This window comes from Delphinus delphis, chromosome 1 (genome assembly GCF_949987515.2).
Source record: "Delphinus delphis chromosome 1, mDelDel1.2, whole genome shotgun sequence".
Taxonomy (NCBI): Eukaryota; Metazoa; Chordata; class Mammalia; order Artiodactyla; family Delphinidae; genus Delphinus; species Delphinus delphis.
The window spans coordinates 81677843-81697827 of NC_082683.1; the positions used below are offsets into that span (position 1 = coordinate 81677843).

Here is a 19985-nt window from a genome sequence, read left to right on the forward strand (position 1 = left end):
GAGATAAAACTTTATGTTCAATTGGGGAATTGTGTAAACAGTATGGTTGAGGATAATCTTTACTGTGAATGGTAGATTATTTTACTTTGAAATGGAAAGCACAATTTTTTTTAAAGGGGTAGGAGAGGTAGATAGTAGTATAAGGTGACATAAATAACCTTGAAGGAAATAGAAAAATGTTGGAAAGAGAAAGTGTTTAGTCAATGCTTAACAGCCTTTTCAGTGCATAGCACATGAGCATTTAAATATTGGTGACAACCCACTTGGAAGAGGTATTTGTATCCTGGAGCTGGACTCAGAACTGCAGCAAACAATTTAGCAAGAGTCGTGGCTGGAAGGTCAGGAGGGCTCAGGATATTTGCCTCAAGGCCAAGAGGAAGTACAGCTAGGCAGGGACAAGGATTAAAGCGGAAGAGATTGGGGCACCTGAGCAGGCCCTATAATGGGGGGGAGTTTCGAATGCTGACTAGCCGGTTGGGAGAACTTAAGACACAGCTGTCAAGACACACTGAGGAGTACTTTACTACTAGTAACTGGACTGAACTCTGTGTGTGTGTATGTGTGTGTGGTGTTTCGGAGACAAGCAATTAACGCTCAAGCATAGGTTAGGGAGTTGCTAAGCGTACTTGATGTCTTAATAGCAACAAGTCAAACTTGCCGACTGCAGTTAATGATTATTCAGAGAGGCCAGGAAGTAACTCCACAGAGAAAAAAGGAAATGGTGGACCTGCATCCAAGGTTCCGATATTCTGAGTGAGAGATATCTGAAGTTCGGAAGAGGCTCTTTGCACTACCGGTTAGGAATCTGCCTCCCATCCAACACCTCCACGCACGAGGTGCCCATTCCAGAAAGGGGGCAAGCTCAGTTCTCCTTTCCCTTTAGGTGACAGCTCGGGTCACATTTGTGCATGTTTTTCATCTCCTGTCATGGCAACATTCCCAAATGAATGCCGAAAGATCTGCCTCATTTTATGATTTCCTGACAGGACTTACAAAATTAAAATGTTTTGTTAAAAACAGAATCGGGCAAGTTGCCTTCTCCTTTGACGCTCTACACGTTTCGGTGATTCCCAAGATCACTTTAACCATTAAGACTTTTTTTTCTTATAAATAGACTACAACTCTTCACAATCTAAACCCAAGGATTTGGATGAGGTTTCTTTATCTGGGTTTCTCCCAAGTGGAGGAGGCAAGAGGCAGGAAGGAGTTGCCTCATTTAAGGGGCTCAGGGTAGAGAAGGGCTGTGGGCGACTTTTCCTTCCCTCCCTTTCCTTCTTGGAGGCAGATATTCGAATGACGGCGGCGGTGGGATAGTCCGAGCCAGGAGGTATGAGAAGCAAGAGACTGGACGCGAGGGAAGAGCCGAAACCCTTCGGCGAGCGGACCCTACCAACCTCCGCCAGGCGAGAGCGGGTCCGCCCCAATCCCAGGGTGCATCGCGCCCAGCCCCCTCCCCTCTCCGCGTCCCGCCTCCCCGCAGTCCGGGCCCCCTCCCCGCAGGCTTCGGGAGGCGGGGACGCGGCGTCGGCGGCTTCTACAGTCGCGTCTTTCTCCCTCACTGGGGAAACCGGCGGTGGCGGCACCTTCGGAGGCTGAGCAGCTGAGCCGCGAGCCCGCCAGTGGGAGGTCGGACAGACTGACTGCAGAGCCGACAGACGGACGGACAGCGGGGCAGCCAGACGGCTCGAGTCGCCTCGAGTTCCGCCATGAGCTGGGGCACGGAGCTTTGGGTGAGTCCGGGAGAGGGGCGCCCAGTGCGAACCCCGGCCCCGGAGGGGCTCGGGCTGGGCAGGCGCCGCTGGCCGTTGGCGGCCAGAGCGCGTCGGGCCATCCCCGGCGCTGGTGTTGGCGGAGGGTGGGGGTCCCGCTCCTCTTTGTGTGCAGACCCTTCTTCCCTCTCGGCCGGGACTTGAGAGGCTGCTGGTCCGCGCTCCCGTCGTTGCCGCGGCGGTGGGGCTGAGGGCAGAGGCTTGGACGGCTGGGGGAGCGGCCCGCGGGCTGCCGCGTCCGCCGCCATCCTCTCCTGTCCCCTCTCCCTCCTCCGCCTTCACTTTCCGGACGCCTGGCTCCGTGCCGGGCCGCGCTTCTCTGCCTTTGTATCTCCCCTCCCGTAGGCGGGGGAGGGGGCCCATTGTCCCGAAGGGGCGCTGTTAGCGGGCGGGGAGGGGGCTCGCCGCGGCCCCTCGCCCTGGCAAGGGTCCCCGGGGCGAGGGCGTCGCCGGGCTGGGGCGACGCGGGGAGCCGCGAGGCACCGCCCGCCGCCCTCGCCCCAGGTAGGGGGAGCCGGGAGGCTTTGTTCCGAGCCCGGCCTCCGGCCAGCCAGGCCCAACCCACACGCCCATTTCCCTCTCCTTGTCTCCGTTCTCTGACCGGGGTAGCTTCGGGGACTCCGGCTGGGCCACCCTTGGCTGCTGCCTTGGGCCGGGGGTTGGCATTTGGGATCTGAATTAAATTGAGTGATCGATGGGGAAGCCAATTTTGCCAAAAGGAGCGTATGGCTTCCCGATTGCTTTACTTCCCTTTCCGTTGTCCATTATTCTCACTCCTTCTCCCGCTTTTCTTTCTCTTTTCTCCTTGCTTGTCTTGGGCGCTGAAGGCTCCAGACAATGACTGGTCTCTGGCCAGGTGCGGGTGGACTGTAATAGGTCGGAGAATTCTCTCGCGACGCCTCCACAGAAGGGTGGAGGTGTGGAGGGCAGTGATTTCTCAGGTGCTGCCGAGGGACGGGGAGCTGGGGGCGCTGTCCCGAGAGCCGCCTCATTTCAGCCACTCCTCTTTTTATCCCACCTGTGTATGTTTTCCGTGCCTTTTGTTAACCAGGATCTCGTGAAATCACTGCAGAGAAAAGAGGAGAAAGAACTTTTTCGTCTCCAGGCATACAGTTAGGGTGGCAGTGAAGGCATATCGGTTAATTGATCAGCCTTCATTGGGCACAGTGTTTTATGTTGTTTTTCACATTTTATTCACAGATTGGGAATCTTAGAATTGAAAGAGACTTTAGAGTTCGTCTAGTTGAACACCTCCTTAGCAAGCCCAGGAATCTGCAGCGTTCTGGACAAGTGTTTGCCCAGTCTGTAAACACACCACCCAAGAGAAAATATCTAGGAGCCTCTCCATTACGTTCTTAGATAGCATTAATTGTTCTTGTATTGGGGGGGATTGTATAGTAAATTATGTGAGCTTTAATCTTTTACTTTGGTTAGATTCTCAGGCATTATTGATCTCTTCCCTTTGATTTAGTACATTCTCTAATTGATTATAGTATTTCCTAATTAAAGGAGATGGATATATTTCATTTTCCATTTTTATAATTAGAAAATATTTTTATTTTTACATACTTGTATGATCCATGTTTCAGAGGGAGCAAAAATATAAGCAGAATACTTTTAAAAAGTACAAATAATAAAACAGTGGAGGAATATTATTTAGGTGTAACTCTTAATTTAGATCGGAAAAAATTGCTTTGTATCACACTGTAGAAAAGCAGTTTTAAGGAGGAACAAAATATTTTAGTGAAGACTAAAATGTGATTTTTAAAGCTTTAAAAAATTTTAATTTAAGAATATAATACAATCAGAAGCAATTACCCATCTCCTGTAGTTTGGTTATTTACGTTCAGCATTTGAGTAGTTTTTCAGCAATTTAAAAAGGTAAACCATAGAAGAGATGGGAATTTCTGTTCTAACTAAAAATTGTTTCGTATCCTTTTGAAAATTATGAAAAATTTTAAAATTAATTTTTCTCGTAAAACTTAATATATCTCCATGTTTTAAATTTTTTTTAGTGGTTTGAGGATTTGAGGGAAACATTTATTAGGAATTAAATAATGTGGAATCAGCTAATATCAGTTGGATGCTTACACCTTACATAAGTAGAAGTTGGTGTAGAGAGGACTATTGTTGGGACCAGAAGAGACCTTAGAAAAATTTGACTAGATTTCCTATTTTTTACTAATCTCAGTTTTGAAAAAGGATATTGTGTTTCCAGCAGATTGTAACAGACACCTGAACTGTGCTCTTGCCATTGAGAAATTTGAGGTTGGGAAAATTATCTTGAAAATTTGAATTTAGAAACCAGTTCTTATATTATTTTCATGTGTAGGATCACCTTACTGTCCCAGAGTTAAACTTTATTGATAACATGTTACAAAAAAAATTATGATAAAATGCAGTTATGCACTCAAACTTAAGTTTATTTCTTATAATACTCATTGGCATTTATTGCTATCTGTCTTATGTTAAACTTGAGAATAAAGTAAAAAAATTAAAACCACTCTAATAGTGACTCTGGGGGACAGAACTGATAGTGATAGGCTAAATTGGTTGTGTCAGACTTTTGTTTGTGTAGTTGTGAGGGGATATGAATCAACTGGTAATAAATTTGAACTGTGCTTTAAGGGATTTCTTGTGTCCGAATGAGCATTTAAGCAAAGTAGTGAATATATGCTAGAGACTCAGTTCTGGGTAATATAATGCAAAGAGATGACAGTGTCTTCATTTCTTCAGGATGCATTGTTTATTGTGTTGAATTCTTTATTACCATAGGAAGAATGGTTGGATTAAGAAGTCTAAATATGAATTAATGATTTTGCAAAGCATAGATTTTGTAATTATTAGCTCTTTTTACAAATAAGGAAATTAGAGATTGGAGAAGTCCTATGTTTAGTCAGTAAGTTTTATTTATTAGGAGATAGGCTTTTAGTTTTTTGAGGAGCCAGTTAAAGTTCAATGGAAAAAAAAATCAGTGTATGTATGGACTGCGAGTGTATAGATAGGAAAGAAAATGGCTGAGCACATCACATTCAAATCATGATTTATTAAAAAATTCCCCTCCCTTACCCCCGCCGGGAAATGAGGGGACTAGTCTGGAAATTAGGAAGTAGGTTCAAATGTCTGACTTAATTTATAGGAAACATATAAACCTTTTTTATGCCTTAGTTTCCTGGTCTATGATTTTTGGTCCTTAGTTTTCAGAGTGTATAATTTAAAAGTCATTGCTATTTTCATCATACTTTTTAGCTAGGTGCATTTGACAAAGCTCATGATATCTTTTTGGAAGAAACTGAAAAGTGTGCATTGCATGATAGATTCAGTGGATTCTTTATTTTACACTCCTAGTCTTAACCCTTTAATTTAATGCTTCTTTATCTTTTTTCTCTATGTAGCACTTCTATTTTAACACTTATATTGTAAATGTACTAGACTTTTTGAGTCCTTGAGTGTAGGGACTGGGTTAATCTTTTTGTTTTCTCTAATACAGTGCCTATTGCTGATCCTACATGTTTCGCCCAATTGAATTAGTAGTTCATTGCATTACCCAGAGTATTGATTACTGATTAATAATTGCATCCTTGAGGAAGTTTTTATGGTTCTGAAGGCCTTCGTAGGTGATGATAAATTAGTGGTCTAGTTAACAATTCAAGAAGGTTTTAACAATCTGAAGCCAAAATGATGAAGTTAAGTTTTAGTATTTTGGTTAACAACTTTTACAGATTGGGGAAGAACTGACCTCTAAAGGTAGTTGTTGTGAGTTTACCTGATAGGCTGATGATGTGACTGCCACAATAGCCAATGAATGGTAACTCATCTTGCCATGGTGATCATTTTGAAATGTTTAGAAATATCGAATCACTATGTTGTGTAACAGGAACTAACAGTGTTGTAGGTCAGTTATACTTCAAAAACAAGCTCATGGCGAGATTAGATTTGTCGTCGGGGGAGGGTAGGGAGGAGGGGGAAATAGATGAAGACAGCCCAAAGGTATAAACTTCCAGTTATAAGTAAGTACTGGGGATGTAATGTACAAGGTGGTAAATACAGTTAACACTGTTGTATGTTATATATGAAAGTTGTTAAGAGAGTGGATCCTAAGAATTCTCATCCCAAAGGAGAAAAAGGTTTTTTAGTTCTTTAATTTTGTATTTGTATGAGATGATGGATATTCACTGAACTTATTGTGGTAATCATTTTATGATGCATGTTAAGTCAAATCATTGTGCTGTACCTTAAACTTATACAGTGCTGCATGCCAGTTATATCTCAATAAAACTGAAGGGGGGAAAAAACCCCAAATAGCTGATGAAATCTTAGGCCACATGTAGATTTTTCTAGAACAAAGGAATTTGGTCCCATTGTAATCTGTAGTGGTTAGACCAAATCTTAGTTTTACTTAAGATTTTTTTAGAAGGTGCTTATCTAGAGGAGTTCGACAAAGAGAACCCCTTATCATGTGAGTTGAATTGTTTTTTTCAAAGGCCATGAAACTAGTGTAGGAATTTGGTTTAAAAAATGAAATAATTATTGAGTGTCTATTATGGGGAAGCACTGTGTGATGTATGGTAAGATTTATTAAGGCTTATAATGTCAGACCTGCTGTGAAAAATCTTAGAGTCATTTTGAGGTGATATTACTTTCCTAACTCTAGAATATTCCCTTACATTGATATCACTGTTCAGAATATCCTTTGTTGACCAGTTCCTTCCCACCCCTTCTTCCTTCCAGAGTACACATTCTGGATATTATCTTTCTTATGGGACTACCACCTTATATTTATTTCTTATATATTCAAATCTTTGGAAAATAGTAATGGTATAAATATTTATATCTTACATCCTTTTTTTTGGGTAGAAATTGTTGTGTTCAACACTGTATTACAGATATTGTTGTTACTAGTTAAGGAGGGTGACAGGCAATCAAGACACCCATTTATGCCACCATTTTGCCCTGACGATAATAAGGTGGAAGCTGGAGAGCTGCCTGTAACCAGTATCTCCTCTTCATCGCTAATTCTTTAAACCACTCATTTCTACTTCTCTTCCCTGCCTTTTATCTTAAAAAATGCACTCTCTTCTTCCCCCAATCTATAAAATACAGGTTTGGCTAGAAACTTAAAAGCCTGTTTTGCTTACTTTTCCTTATCAGCTCCTGTTTGCAGTCAGGAAATAGGACAAGAGAATAATAATGGTTTGTAATTATGGAACATCTTCTATGTGCACCTACCAGTGGTATCTTATTTAATAATCTTCAACTTTAAGCATTTTCATCTCAATAGCAAAAAACAAAAAATTCTTTTTTGGGGAACATAGTCATGTGCGTATTAAAAACTAGTAGGAAAATATTATGTAAAGGTTTTGTTTTATAGGAAGCAAAAACTTTTTCCATATATTAGCAATTTTTTAAGTTCTTTTTTTTTTTTTTTTTTTTTTTTTTGCGGTATGTGGGCCTCTCACTGTTGTGGCCTCTCCCGTTGTGGATCACAGGCTCCGGACGCGCAGGCTCAGCGGTCATGGCTTACGGGCCCAGCCGCTCCGCAGTATGTGGGATCTTCCCGGACCGGGGCACGAACCTGTGTCCCCTGCATCGGCAGGTGGACTCTCAACCACTGTGCCACCAGGGAAGCCCTTTCTTAAGTTCTTGATCGAGAACTAATCATCAGACTTTTAACAATACCTTGTGAAATATGTGAAATATTAGTATATATTTGTTACATGTTGAAAAAACACAAATGTATAGAATCAGATTTTCCTGTTTTTGGCACACCATTATTTTGTTGTTTCTAGAGCATAAAGTCATCTGTTTTATTCCTTTTGTATCCCTGTTGTATTCCTAATTTGTAGAAAAGGAATAGGCATATAATAAGCAGTGAAATATTTGTTGAATGAGGGAATCAATGAATTGTTAGAACTCTATCATCAAACTATGTTTTGAAAACTAAGGTTATTTTAATGTTTTTTTCCCCAACATGTATGTCTCATACCTTTCTTTAATCTTAGGGATCCTTTTTATAATCTGAAATTTAATTACTTCTGTCTTTTCATATGAAATTTTTCTCAATTTATTTAGGTGTTGAGTTCTCATCTCCTTAAATTATTTGAGTACAAATGATTATCTTATTTATAGCCTATTTTGTGGCCCTTTGGATTCTAAAAATGAAAACAGTGTTGTTATATGCTTTGACATTCGGGTTGTCATGTATAAATGATATAAATGTAAATGGTCTGAGACTTAATGAATTGGGAAAACATAAAAGATTGATTTTTCAGAGAGCACAAAAGTTACGGTGATTCTGAGAGATTTTTGAAAAATGTTAACGGATGAACCGGTTTGCAGGGCAGAAGTTGAGACACAGATGTAGAGAACAAAAGTATGGACACCAAGGGGGGAAAACAGCTGTGGGGTGGGGATGGTGGTGTGATGAATTGGGCGATTGGGATTGACATGTATACACTGATGTGTATAAAATTGATGACTAATAAGAACCTGCAGTATAAAAAAACAAACAAAAACACAACTAATACTAAACTTTCATTGGGTTATTTTAATGGAAATATGTTAATATAAATGTTTCAGACATTACATGAAATTTCTAAAAATCTTGTATGTTCTGGTATAATGTTATAAGTCATATTTTAGTTATTACTTTAAAATGTATATCTCAGAAATAACTAAAAAAAGATAAAAAAAATGTTAATGGTGGCTAGTTGAGATTTTTTTCCATTATAAATTATAAAAATCAAAATCATTGAAAATGCTATGGTAAATAGCAACCATTACTTTTGAATCATCTTCTAGACTTAGACCATGAACTAAATTAACATCCTTTACTATTTGCGAAAGCTGAATATAATTAGTATTTGTTAACTTATTTAATTTGAAAATTTTCTAAAATTTTAAAATAAAAAGCTTTTAAAATAAAAGCTTCATTAAATTATAACATTTAAAATAAAAGCTTCATTAAATTATAACATTCATACATTAAAGTGTACAGTTTTTATATGTACGTTAAGATTTGAAAAAATAAAATAAATGCACTCATTCATGTCACTCCCAACCAAGAGCAAGATATGGAAGTCTCTCTTATGCCATCCCCAGTAAATATCCCCCAAAGGCAATCAATCACTATTCTGAGTTGCATTGCCATTGATTAGTTTTGTAGGTTTTTTTAACCTCACACAAATGATAATATGGTATGTACTTCATCTGACTTCTTCCATTTAATATGATCCCTTTGAGAATCATCCTTCTGTGGTTAGTTTGTAGTGTTTCATTGTATATGTAGGATTTGTATTTTCTTCTGCCATGTGCCTGGGGTCACTCCTAGTCTGGGACCACCTTAAAACAAGTTTAGGGCTTGAAATTCCCTCCTGTGGTTGTTGGATTTTGTTTTTGTCCCCATAGCTCTTGCAATGTTATCAAAACAAAAAATCCAAAATATCCTCAGGGCAAAAATAGGTGGTATATGCTTTTCTCCCTTTCTGGATTCTCATTTTTACTTCACTTGTGACTTTGTAATTCCTTATTGTCTTGGCTTGTTTTTTGGTGCTTTAAACTTTTTGGAATATATTTTATCCATATTTAAAAGTTCTTATCCAGTGGAATAGTGATAGTTGATCCAAATAATCTAGCCCAACACTACTGGAAACTGGAAATTCTTACGCTGATTTTTCGGTTTTGCTATTATATTTTTAATTTCTAAGAGCTGCTTTTTGTTTGTTTTCTGAACATACTTTTTTTTTTTTCCTTTGGCCATGCCGTGCAGCTTGTGGGATCTCAGTTCCCTGACCAGGGATTGAACCTGGGCCACGGCAGTGAAAGCACTGAATCCTAGCCACTAGACCACCAGGGAACTCCCCCCGCCTTTTGTTTTTATCATTAAATTATTATATAATTTAGACAGTAAATATGGTGTATTTTTGCTTCTTTCCAATAGAATACATTTGATCACTTTTTTTTTATACAGCAGGTTCTTATTAGTCATCAGTTTTATACACATCAGTGTATACATGTCAATCCCAATCGCCCAATTCATCACCCCCCCGCCCCCACCCCCCCACGGCTTTCCCCCCAGGTGTTCATACTTTGTTCTCTACATCTGTGTCTCAATTTCTGCCCTGCAAACCGGTTCATCTGTACCATTTTTCTAGGTTCCACATATATGCGTTAATATATGATATTTGTTTTTCTCTTTCTGACTTACTTCACTCTGTATGACAGTCTCTAGATCCATCCATGTCTCAACAAATGACCCCATTTCGTTCCTTTTTATGGCTGAGTAATATTCCATTGTATATATGTACCACATCTTCTTTATCCATTCATCTGTCCATGGGCATTTAGGTTGCTTCCATGACCTGGCTATTGTGAATAGTGCTGCAGTAAACATTGGGGTGCCTGTGTCTTTCTGAATTGTAGTTTTCTTTGGGTATATGCCCAGTAGTGGGATTGCTGGATCATATGGTAATTCTATTTTTAGTTTTTAAAGGAATCTCCATACTGTTCTCCATAGTGACTGTATCAATTTACATTCCCACCAACAGTGCAAGAGGGTTCCCTTTTCTCCACACCCTCTCCAGCATTTGTTGTTTGTAGATTTTCTGATGAAGAACATTCTAACTGGTGTGAGGTGATACCTCATTGAACTTTTGATTTGTATTTCTCAAATAATTAGTGATGTTGAGCAGCTTTTCATGTGCTTCTTGGACATCTGTATGTCTTCTTTGGAGAAATGTCTATTTAGGTCTTCTGCCCATTTTTGGATTGGGTTATTTGTTTTTTTAATATTGAGCTGCCTGAGCTGTTTATATATTTTGGAGATTAATCCTTTGTCCCTTGATTCATTTGCAAATATATTCTCCCATTCTGAGTGTTGTCTTTTCGTCTTGTTTATGGTTTCTTTTGCTGTGCAAAAGCTTTGAAGTTTCATTAGGTCCCATATGTTTATTTTTGTTTTTATTTCAATTTCTCTAGGAAGTGGGTCAAAAAGGATCTTGCTATGATTAATATCAAAGAGTGTTCTTCCAATGTTTTCCTTTAAGAATTTTATAGTGTCTGGTCTTATATTTAGGTCTCTAATCCATTTTGAGTTGATTTTTGTGTATGGTGTTAAGGAGTGTTCTCATTTCATTGTTTTACATGTAGCTGTCTGGTTTTCCCAGCACCACTTATTGAAGAGACTGTCTTTCCTCCATTGTATATCCTTGCCTCCTTTGTCATAGATTAGTTGACCATAGGTGCGTGTTTTTACCTCTGGGCTTTCTATCTTGTTCCACTGATCTATGTTTCTGTTTCTGTGCCAGTACCATATTGTCTTGATCACTGTAGCTTTTTAGTATAGTCTGAAGACAGGGAGTCTGATTCCTCCAGCTCAGTTTTTTCCCCTCAAGACTGCTTTGGCTATTCGGGGTCTTTTGTATATCCATACAAATTTTAAGATTTTTTGTTCTAGTTCTGTAAAAAATGCCATTGGTAATTTGATAGGGATTGCATTGAATCTGTAGATTGCTTTAGGTAGTATAGTCATTTTCACAATATTGATTCTTCCAATCCAAGAACATGGTATATCTCTTCATCTGTTGGTATCATCTTTAATTTCTTTCATCAGTGTTTTATAGTTACTGCATACAGGTCGTCTCCCTAGGTTGGTTTATTCCTAGGTATTTTATTCTTTTTGTTGCAGTGGTAAATGGGAGTGTTTCCTTAATTTCTCTTTCGGGTTTTTCATCATTAGTCTATAGGAATGCAAGAGATTTCTGTGCATGAATTTTGTTTCCTGAAACTTTATCAAATTCATTGATTAGCTCTAGTAGTTTTCTAGTGGCATCTTTAGGATTCTCTATGTATAGTATCATGTCATCTGCAAACAGTGACAGTTTTACTTCTTCTTTTCCAATTTGTATTCCTTTTATTTCTTTTCCTTCTCTGATTGCCGTGGCTAGGATTTCCAAAACTATGTTGAATAAGAGTGGTGAGAGTGGACATCCTTGTTCCTGATCTTAGAGGAAATGCTTTCAGTTTTTCACCGTTGAGAATGATGTTTGCTGTGGGTTTGTCATATATGGCCTTTATTATGTTGAGGTAGGTTCCCTGTATGCCCACTTTCTGGAGAGTTTTTATCATAAATGAGTGTTGAATTTTGTCGAAAGCTTTGCTGCATCTGTGGAGATGATCATATGGTTTTTATTCTTCAATTTGTTAATATGGTGTATCACATTGATTGATTTGAGTATATTGAAGAATCCTTGCATCCCTAGGATAAATCCCACTGATTATGGTATATGATCCTTTTAATGTGTTGTTGGATTCTGTTTGCTGGTATTTTGTTGAGGATTTTTGCATCTATATTCATCGGTGATATTGGTCTGTAATTTTTCTTTTTTTGTAGTATCTTTGTCTGGTTTTGGTATCAGGGTGATGGTGGCCTCATAGAATGAGTTTGGGAGTGTTCCTTCCTCTGCAATTTTTTGGAAGAGTTTGAGAAGGATGGGTGTTAGCTCTTCTCTAAATATTTGATAGAATTCACCTATGAAGCCAGCTGGTCCTGGACTTTTGTTTGTTGGAAGATTTTTCATCACAGTTTCAATTTCAGTGCTTGTGATTGGTCTTCATATTTTCTAATTCTTTCTGGTTCAGTCTTGTAAGGTTATATCTTTCTAAGAATGTGTCCATTTCTTCCAGGTTGTCCATTTTATTGGCATAGAGTTGCTTGTAGTAGTCTCTTAGGATGCTTTGTATTTCTGCAGTGTCTGTTGTAACGTCTCCTTTTTCATTTTTAATTTTATTGATTTGACTCCTCTCCCTCTTTTTCTTGATGAGTCTGGCTAATGGTTTATCAATTTTGTTTATCTTCTCAAAGAACCAGCTTTTAGTTTTATTGATCTTTGCTTTTGTATTCTTTGTTTCTATTTCATTTATTTCTACCCAGATATTTATGATTTCTTTCCTTCTGCTAACTTTGAGTTTTGTTCATTCTTCTTTCTCTAGTTCCTTTAGGTGTAAGGTTAGATTATTTATTTGAGATTTTCCTTGTTTCTTGAGGTAGGCTGGTATAGCTGTAAACTTCCCTCTTAGAACTGCTTTTGCTGAATCCCATAGGTTTTGGATCGTCGTGTTTTCATTGTCATTTGTTTCTAGGTATTTTTTGATTTCCTCTTTGATTTCTTCAGTGATCTCTTGGTTATTTAGTAATGTAGTGTTTAGTCTCCATGTGTTTGTGTTTTTTACGTTTTTTTCCCCTGTAATTCATTTCTAATCTCATAGCGTTGTGGTCAGAAAAGATGCATGATACGATTTCAATTTTCTTAAATTTACTGAGGCTTCATTTGTGACCCAAGATGTGATCTATCCTGGAGAATGTTCCATGCACACTTGAGAAGAAAGTGTAAAAGCTCTTTTTGGATGGAATGTCCTGTAAACGTCAATTAAATCTATCTGGTCTATTGTGTCATTTAGAGCTGTGTTTCCTTATTAATTTTCTCTCTGGATGATCTGTCCATTGGTGTAAGTGAAGTGCTTAAGTCCCCTACTATTATTGTGTTACTGTGGATTTGCTCTTTTATAGCTGTTAGCAGTTGCCTTATGTATTGAGGTGCTTCTGTGTTGGGTGCATATATATTTATAATTGTTATAATCTTTTTCTTGGATTGAGCCCTTGATCATTATGTAGTGTCCTTCCTTGTCTCTTGTAATATTGTTTATTTTAAAGTCTATTTTATCTGATATGAGTATTCCTATTCCAGCTTTCCTTTGATTTCCATTTGCATGGAATATCTTTTTCCATCCCCTCACTTTCAGTCTGTATGTGTCCCTAGGTCTTAAGTGGGTTGCTTGTAGACGGTATATATATGGGTCTTGTTTTTGTATCCATTCAGTGAGCCTGTGTCTTTTGGTTGGAACATTTAATCCATTCACATTTAAGGTAATTATTGATATGTATGATCGTATAACCATTTTCTTAATTGTTTTGGGTTTGTTTTTGTAGGTGCTTTTCTTGTGTTTCCCACTTAGAGAAGTTCCTTTAGCATTTGTTGTAGAGCTGGTTTGCTGGTGCTGAATTCTCTTAGCTTTTGCTTGTCTGTAAAGGTTTTGATTTCTCCATCAAATCTGAATGAGATCCTTGCTAGGTAGCGTAATCTTGGTTGTAGGTTCTTCCCTTTCATCACTTTAAATATGTCATGCCACTCTCTTCTGGCTTGTAGAGTGTCTGCAGAGAAATCAGCTGTTAACCTTATGGGAGTTCCCTTGTATATTGTTTGTCATTTTTCCCTTGCTGCTTTCAGTAATTTTTTTTTTCTTTAATTTTTGTCAATTTGATTACTATGTGTCTTGGCCTGTTTCTCCTTGCGTTTATCCTGCCTGGGACTCTCTGTGCTTCCTGGACTTGGATGGCTGTTTCGTTTCCCATGTTAGGGAAGTTTTAGACTATAATCTCTTCAAATATTGTTTTGGGTCCTTTCTCCCTCTCTTTGCCTACTGGGACCCCTATAATGCTAATGTTGGCGCATTTAATGTTGTCCCAGAGGTCTCTTAGGCTGTCTTCATTGCTTTTCATTCTTTTTTCTTTATTCTGTTCTGTGGCAGTGAGTTCCTCCATTCTGTCTTCCAGGTCACTTATCCGTTTTTCTGCCTCAGTTATTCTGCTGTTGATTCCTTCTAGTGTATTTTTCATTTCAGTTATTGTATTGTTCATCTCTGTTTGTTCCTTAATTCTTCTAGGTCTTTGTTAAACATTTCTTGCATCTTCTCGATCTTTGCCTCCATTGTTTTTTTGAGGTCCTGGATCATCTTCACTGTCATTCTGAATTCTTTTTCTGGAAGGTTGCCTGTCTCCACTTCATTTAGTTGTTTTTCTGGGTTTTATCTTGTTACTTCATCTGGTACAAAGTCCTCTGCCTTTCATTTTGCCTGTACTTCTGTGAGTGTGGTTTTCCTTCACAGCCTGCAAAATTGTAGTTCTTCTTGCTTCTGGTGTCTGCCATCTGGTGGATGAGGCTATCTAAGAGGCTTGTGCAAGCTTCCTAATGGGAGGGACTGGTGGTGGGTAGAGCTGAGTGTTGCTCTGATGGGCAGAGCTCAGTAAAACTTTAATCCACTTGTCTACTGATAGGTGGGGTCTGGGTCCCTCCCTGTTGGTTGTTTGGCCTGAGGTGACCCAACACTGGAGCCTACCCAGCTCTTTGGTGTGGCTAATGGTGACTCTGGGTGGGCTCCTGCCAAGGAGTACTTCCCAGAACTTCTGCTGCCAGTGTCCTTTTCCCCATGATAAGCCACAGCCACCCACTGCCTCTGCAGGAGACCCTCCAACACTAGCAGGTAGGTATGGTTCAGTCTCCTATGGGGTCACTGCTCCTTCCCCTGGGTCACGATGCGCACACTACTTTGTGTGTGCCCTCCAAGATTGGAGGCTTGTTTCCCCCAGTCCTGTCAAAGTTCTGCAGTCAAATCCCGCTAGCCTTCAAAGTCTGCTTCTCTAGGAATTCCTCCTCCTGTTCCTGGACCCCCAGGTTGGGAAGCCTGACGTGGGGCTCAGAACCTTCACTCCAGTGGGTGGACTTTTGTGGTATAAGTGTTCTCCAGTTTGTGAGTCACCCACCCAGCCGTTATGGGATTTGATTTTCCTGTGATTGCGCCTCCTACAGTCTTATTGCCGGTTGTCCTCTGTCTTTGGATGTGGGGAATCTTTTTTGGTGTGTTCCAGTGTCTTCTTTTCGATGATTGTTTAGCAGTTGTCATTCTCGCAGGAGGGAGTGAGCGCACATCCTTCTACTCTGCCGTCTTGAATCAGCGTCCCCATGCATGACTTTCCATTTTATTTTATTTTTTAATTTAATTTGTTTTTATTTTTTAATAGAAGTACAGTTGAGGTACAATATTACATAGGTCATAGGTGTACAATAAAATGATTCACAACTTTTAACGATTATATTCCATTTATAGTTATTATAAAGTATTGGTTGTATTCCCTGTGTTGTACAATATATGTTTTTTTAAAATTTATTTTTTACTTTTTAAAATTAATTAATTATTTTTGGCTGCATTGGGTCTTCGTTGCTGCATACGGGATTTCTGTAGTTGCGGCGAGCGGGGGATACTCTTCGTTGTGGTGAGCAGGTTTCTCATTGTAGTGGCTTTTCTAGTTGCGGAGCATGGGCTCTAGGCATGCGGGCTTCAGCAATTATGGCTCATGGGCTCTAGAGTTCAGGCTCAGTAGTTGTGGTGCATGGCCTTAGCTGCTCCGTGGCATGTGGGATCTTCCCAGACCAGGGCTCAAACCCATGTCTCTTGCATTGGCAGGCGGATTCTTAACCACTGCACTAACAGGGATGTTCTCTTTTTTTTTTTTCAACATCTTTATTGGAGTATAGTTGCTTTACAATGGTGTGTTAGTTTCTGCTTTATAACAAAGTGAATCAGTTATACATATACATATGTCCCCATGTCTCTTCCCTCTTGCGTCTCCCTCCTTCCCACACTCTCTATCCCACCCCTCTAAGTGGTCACAGACCACTGAGCTGATCTCCCTGTACTATGTGGCTGCTTCCCACTAGCTATCTGTTTTACGTTTGGTAGTGTATATATGTCTATGCCACTCTCTCACTTTGTCCCAGCTTACCCTTCCCCCTCCCCATATCCTCAACTCCATTCTCTAGTAGGTCTGTGTCTTTATTCCTGTCTTGCCCCTAGGTTCTTCATGACCATTTTTGTTTTTGTTTTTTTTTTTAGATTCCATGTATATGTGTTAGCATACAGTATTTGTTTTTCTCTTTCTGACTTACTTCACTCTGTGTGACAGACTCTAAGTCCATCCACCCCACTACAAATAACTCAGTTTCGTTTCTTTTTATGGCTGAGTAGTATTCCATTGTTTATATGTGCCACATCTTCTTTATGCATTCATCTGTTGATGGACCCTTAGGTTGCTTCCGTGTCCTGTTTATTTTAAATAGAGCTGCAGTGAATATTGTGGTACGTGACTCTTCGTGAATTATGGTTTTCTCAGGGTATATACCCAGTAGTGGGATTGCTGGGTCGTATGGTAGTTCTATTTGTAGTTTTTTAAGGAACCTCCATACTGTTCTCCATAGTGACTGTATCAATTTACATTCCCACCAGCAGTGCAAGAGGATTCCCTTTTTTCCACACCCTCTCCAGCGTTGATTGTTGGTAGATTTTTTGATGATGGCCATTCTGACCAGTGTGAGATGATATCTCATTGTATTTTTTTTTTTCCTCATTGTAGTTTTGATTTGCATTTCACTAATGATTAATGATGTTGAGCATTCTTTCATGTGTTTGTTGGCAATCTGTATATCTTCTCTGGAGAAATGTGTATTTAGATCTTGTGCCCATTTTTGGATTGGGTTGTTTGTTTTTTTGTTATTGAGCTGCATGAGCTGCTTGTAAATTTTGGAGATTAATCCTTTGTTAGTTGCTTCATTTGCAAATATTTTCTCCCATTCTGAGGGTTGTCTTTTTGTCTTGTTTATGATTTCCTTTGCTGTGCAAAAGATTTTAAGTTTCATTAGGTCCCATTTGTTTATTTTTGTTTTTATTTCCATTTCTCTAGGAGGTGGGTCAGAAAGGATCTTGCTATGATTTATGTCATAGAGTGTTCTCCCTATGTTTTCTTCTAAGAGTCTGATATTGTCTGGCCTTACTTTTTTAGGTCTTTAATCCATTTTGAGTTTCTTTGTGTGTATGGTGTTAGGGAGTGTTCTAATTTCATTCTTTTACATGTAGCTGTCCAGTTTTCCCAGCACCACTTACTGAAGAGGCTGTCTTTTCTCCACTGTATATTCTTGCCTCCTTTATCAAAGATAAGGTAACTATATGTGTGTGGGTTTATCTCTGGGCTTCCTATCCTGTTCCATTGATCTGTATGTCTGTTTTTGTGCCAGTACCTTACTGCCTTGATTACTGTAGCTTTGTACTATAGTCTGAAGTCAGGGAGCCTGATTCCTCCAGCTCCGTTTTTATTTCTCTAGATTGCTTTGGGTATTCAGGGTCTTTCGTGTTTCCATACAAATTGTGAAAATTTTGTTTTTATTTCTGTGAAAAATGCCAGTGGTAGTTTGATAGGGATTGCATTGAATCTGTAGATTGCCTTGGGTAGTATAGTCATTTGCGCAATGTTGATTCTTCTAGTCGAAGAACATGGTATATCTCTCCATCTATTTGTATCATCTTTTATTTCTTTCATCAGCATCTTATGATTTTCTTCATACAGGTCTTTTGTATCCTTAGGTAGGTTTATTCCTTGATATTTTATTCTTTTTGTTGCAGTGGTAAACGGGAGTTTTCTTAATTTCACTTTCAGATTTTTCATCATTAATGTATAGGAATGCAAGAGACAGCTGTGCATTCATTTTGTATCGCACTACTTCACCAAATTCATTGATTAACCTTAGTAGTTTTCTGGTAGCATGTTTAGAATTCTCTGTGTATAGTGTCATGTTATCTGCAGATAGTGACAGCTTTACTTCTTCTTTTCTGATTTAGATTCCTTTTATTTCTTTTTCTTCTCTGATTGCTGTGGCTAAAACTTACAAAACTATGTTGAATAATAGTGTTGAGAGTGGGCAACCTTGCCTTGTTCCTGATCTTGGTGGAAATAGTTTCAGTTTTTCACCATTGAGGATGATGTTGGCTGTGGCTTTGTCATATATGGCCTTTATTATGTTGAGGAAAGTTCCCTTTATGCTTTCTGGAGGGTTTTTATCATAAATGGGTGTTGAATTTTGTCGAAAGCTTTCTCTGCATCTTTTGAGATGATCATATGGTTTTTCTCCTTCAGTTTGCTAGTATGGTATATCACATTGATTGATTTGTGTGTATTGAAGAATCCTTGCATTCTTGGGATAAACCCCACTTGATCATGGTGTATGATCCTTTTAATGTGTTATTGGATTCTGTTTGCTAGTATTTTGTTGAGGATTTTTGCATCTATGTTCATCAGTGATATTGGCCTGTTGTTTTCTTTCTTCGTGATGTCTTTGTCTGGTTTTGGTATCAGGGTGATGGTGGCCTCATAGAATGAGTTTGGGAGTGTTCCTCGCTCAGATACATTTTGGAAGAGTTTGAGAAGGATAGCTGTTAGCTCTTTTCTCAATGCTTGAAAGAATTCGCCTGTGAATCCATCTGGTCCTGGGCTTTTGTTTATTGGAAGATTTTTCATCACAGTTTTAATTTAAGTGCTTTTGATTGGTCTGTTCATATTTTCTATTTCTTCCTGTTTCTGTCTCGGAGGGTTGTGCATTTCTAAGAATTTGTCCATTTCTTCCAGGTTGTCCATTTAATTGGCATATAGTTGCTTGTAGTAACCTCTCATGATTCTTTGTATTTCTTCAGTGTCAGTTGTTACCTCCCCTTTTTCATTTCTAATTCTATTGATTTGAGTCTTCTCCCTTTTTTTTCTTGATGAGTCTGGCTAATGGTTTATCAATTTTTTTTATGTTCTCAAAGAACCAGCTTTTAATTTTATTGATCTTTGCTATCGTTTCCTTAATTTCTTTTTCATTTATTTCTGATCTGATCTTTATGATTTCTTTCCTTCTGCTAACTTTGGATTTTTTAATTCTTTCTCTAATTGCTTTAGATGTAAGGTTAGGTTGTTTATTTGAGATATTTCGTGTTTCTTAAGGTAGGATTGTATTGCTATAAACTTTCCTCTTAGAATTGTTTTTGCTGCATCCCATAGGTTTTGGGTTGTCCTGTTTTCATTGTTATTTGTTTCTAGGTATTTTTTGATTTCCTCTTTGATTTCTTCAGTGATCTCTTAGTTATTAAGTAGAGTATTGTTTAGCCTCCATGTGTTTTTATTTTTTACAGATTTTTCCCTGTAATTGATATCTAGTCTCATAGCGTTGTGGTCGGAAAATATACTTGATATGATTTCAGTTTTCTTAAATTTACCAAGGCTTGATTTGTGACCCACGATATGATCTCTCCTGGAGAATGTTCCCTGAGCACTTGAGAAGAGTGTGTGTTCTTTTGTTTTTGGATTGAATGTCCTATAAATATTAATTAAGTCCATCTTGTTTAATGTATCATTTAAAGCTTGTGTTTCCTTATTTGCTTTTATTTTGGATGAGCTGTCCATTGGTGAAAGTGGGGTGTCTCCCACTATGATTGTGTTACTGTTGATTTCCCCTTTTATGGCTGTTAGTATTTGCCTTATGTATTCAGGTGCTCCTATGTTGGGTGCATAAATAT

The 19985-nt window shown here is 38.8% G+C and overlaps 1 protein-coding gene across 3 annotated transcripts in view; it reads left to right on the forward strand.

Moving 5' to 3' along the window:
- Positions 1 to 1481: 1481 nt before the first annotated feature.
- The window catches only part of FNBP1L (formin binding protein 1 like), a 120086-nt gene continuing 101582 nt past the window's right edge, over positions 1482 to 19985 (forward strand). For all 3 annotated transcript variants that reach the window (XM_060025885.1, XM_060025866.1, XM_060025876.1), the window contains exon 1: positions 1482 to 1730. In XM_060025885.1, the coding sequence (XP_059881868.1) occupies positions 1707 to 1730 (24 nt within the window). In that variant the 5' untranslated portion in view covers positions 1482 to 1706. The remainder of the gene's footprint in view (positions 1731 to 19985) is intronic.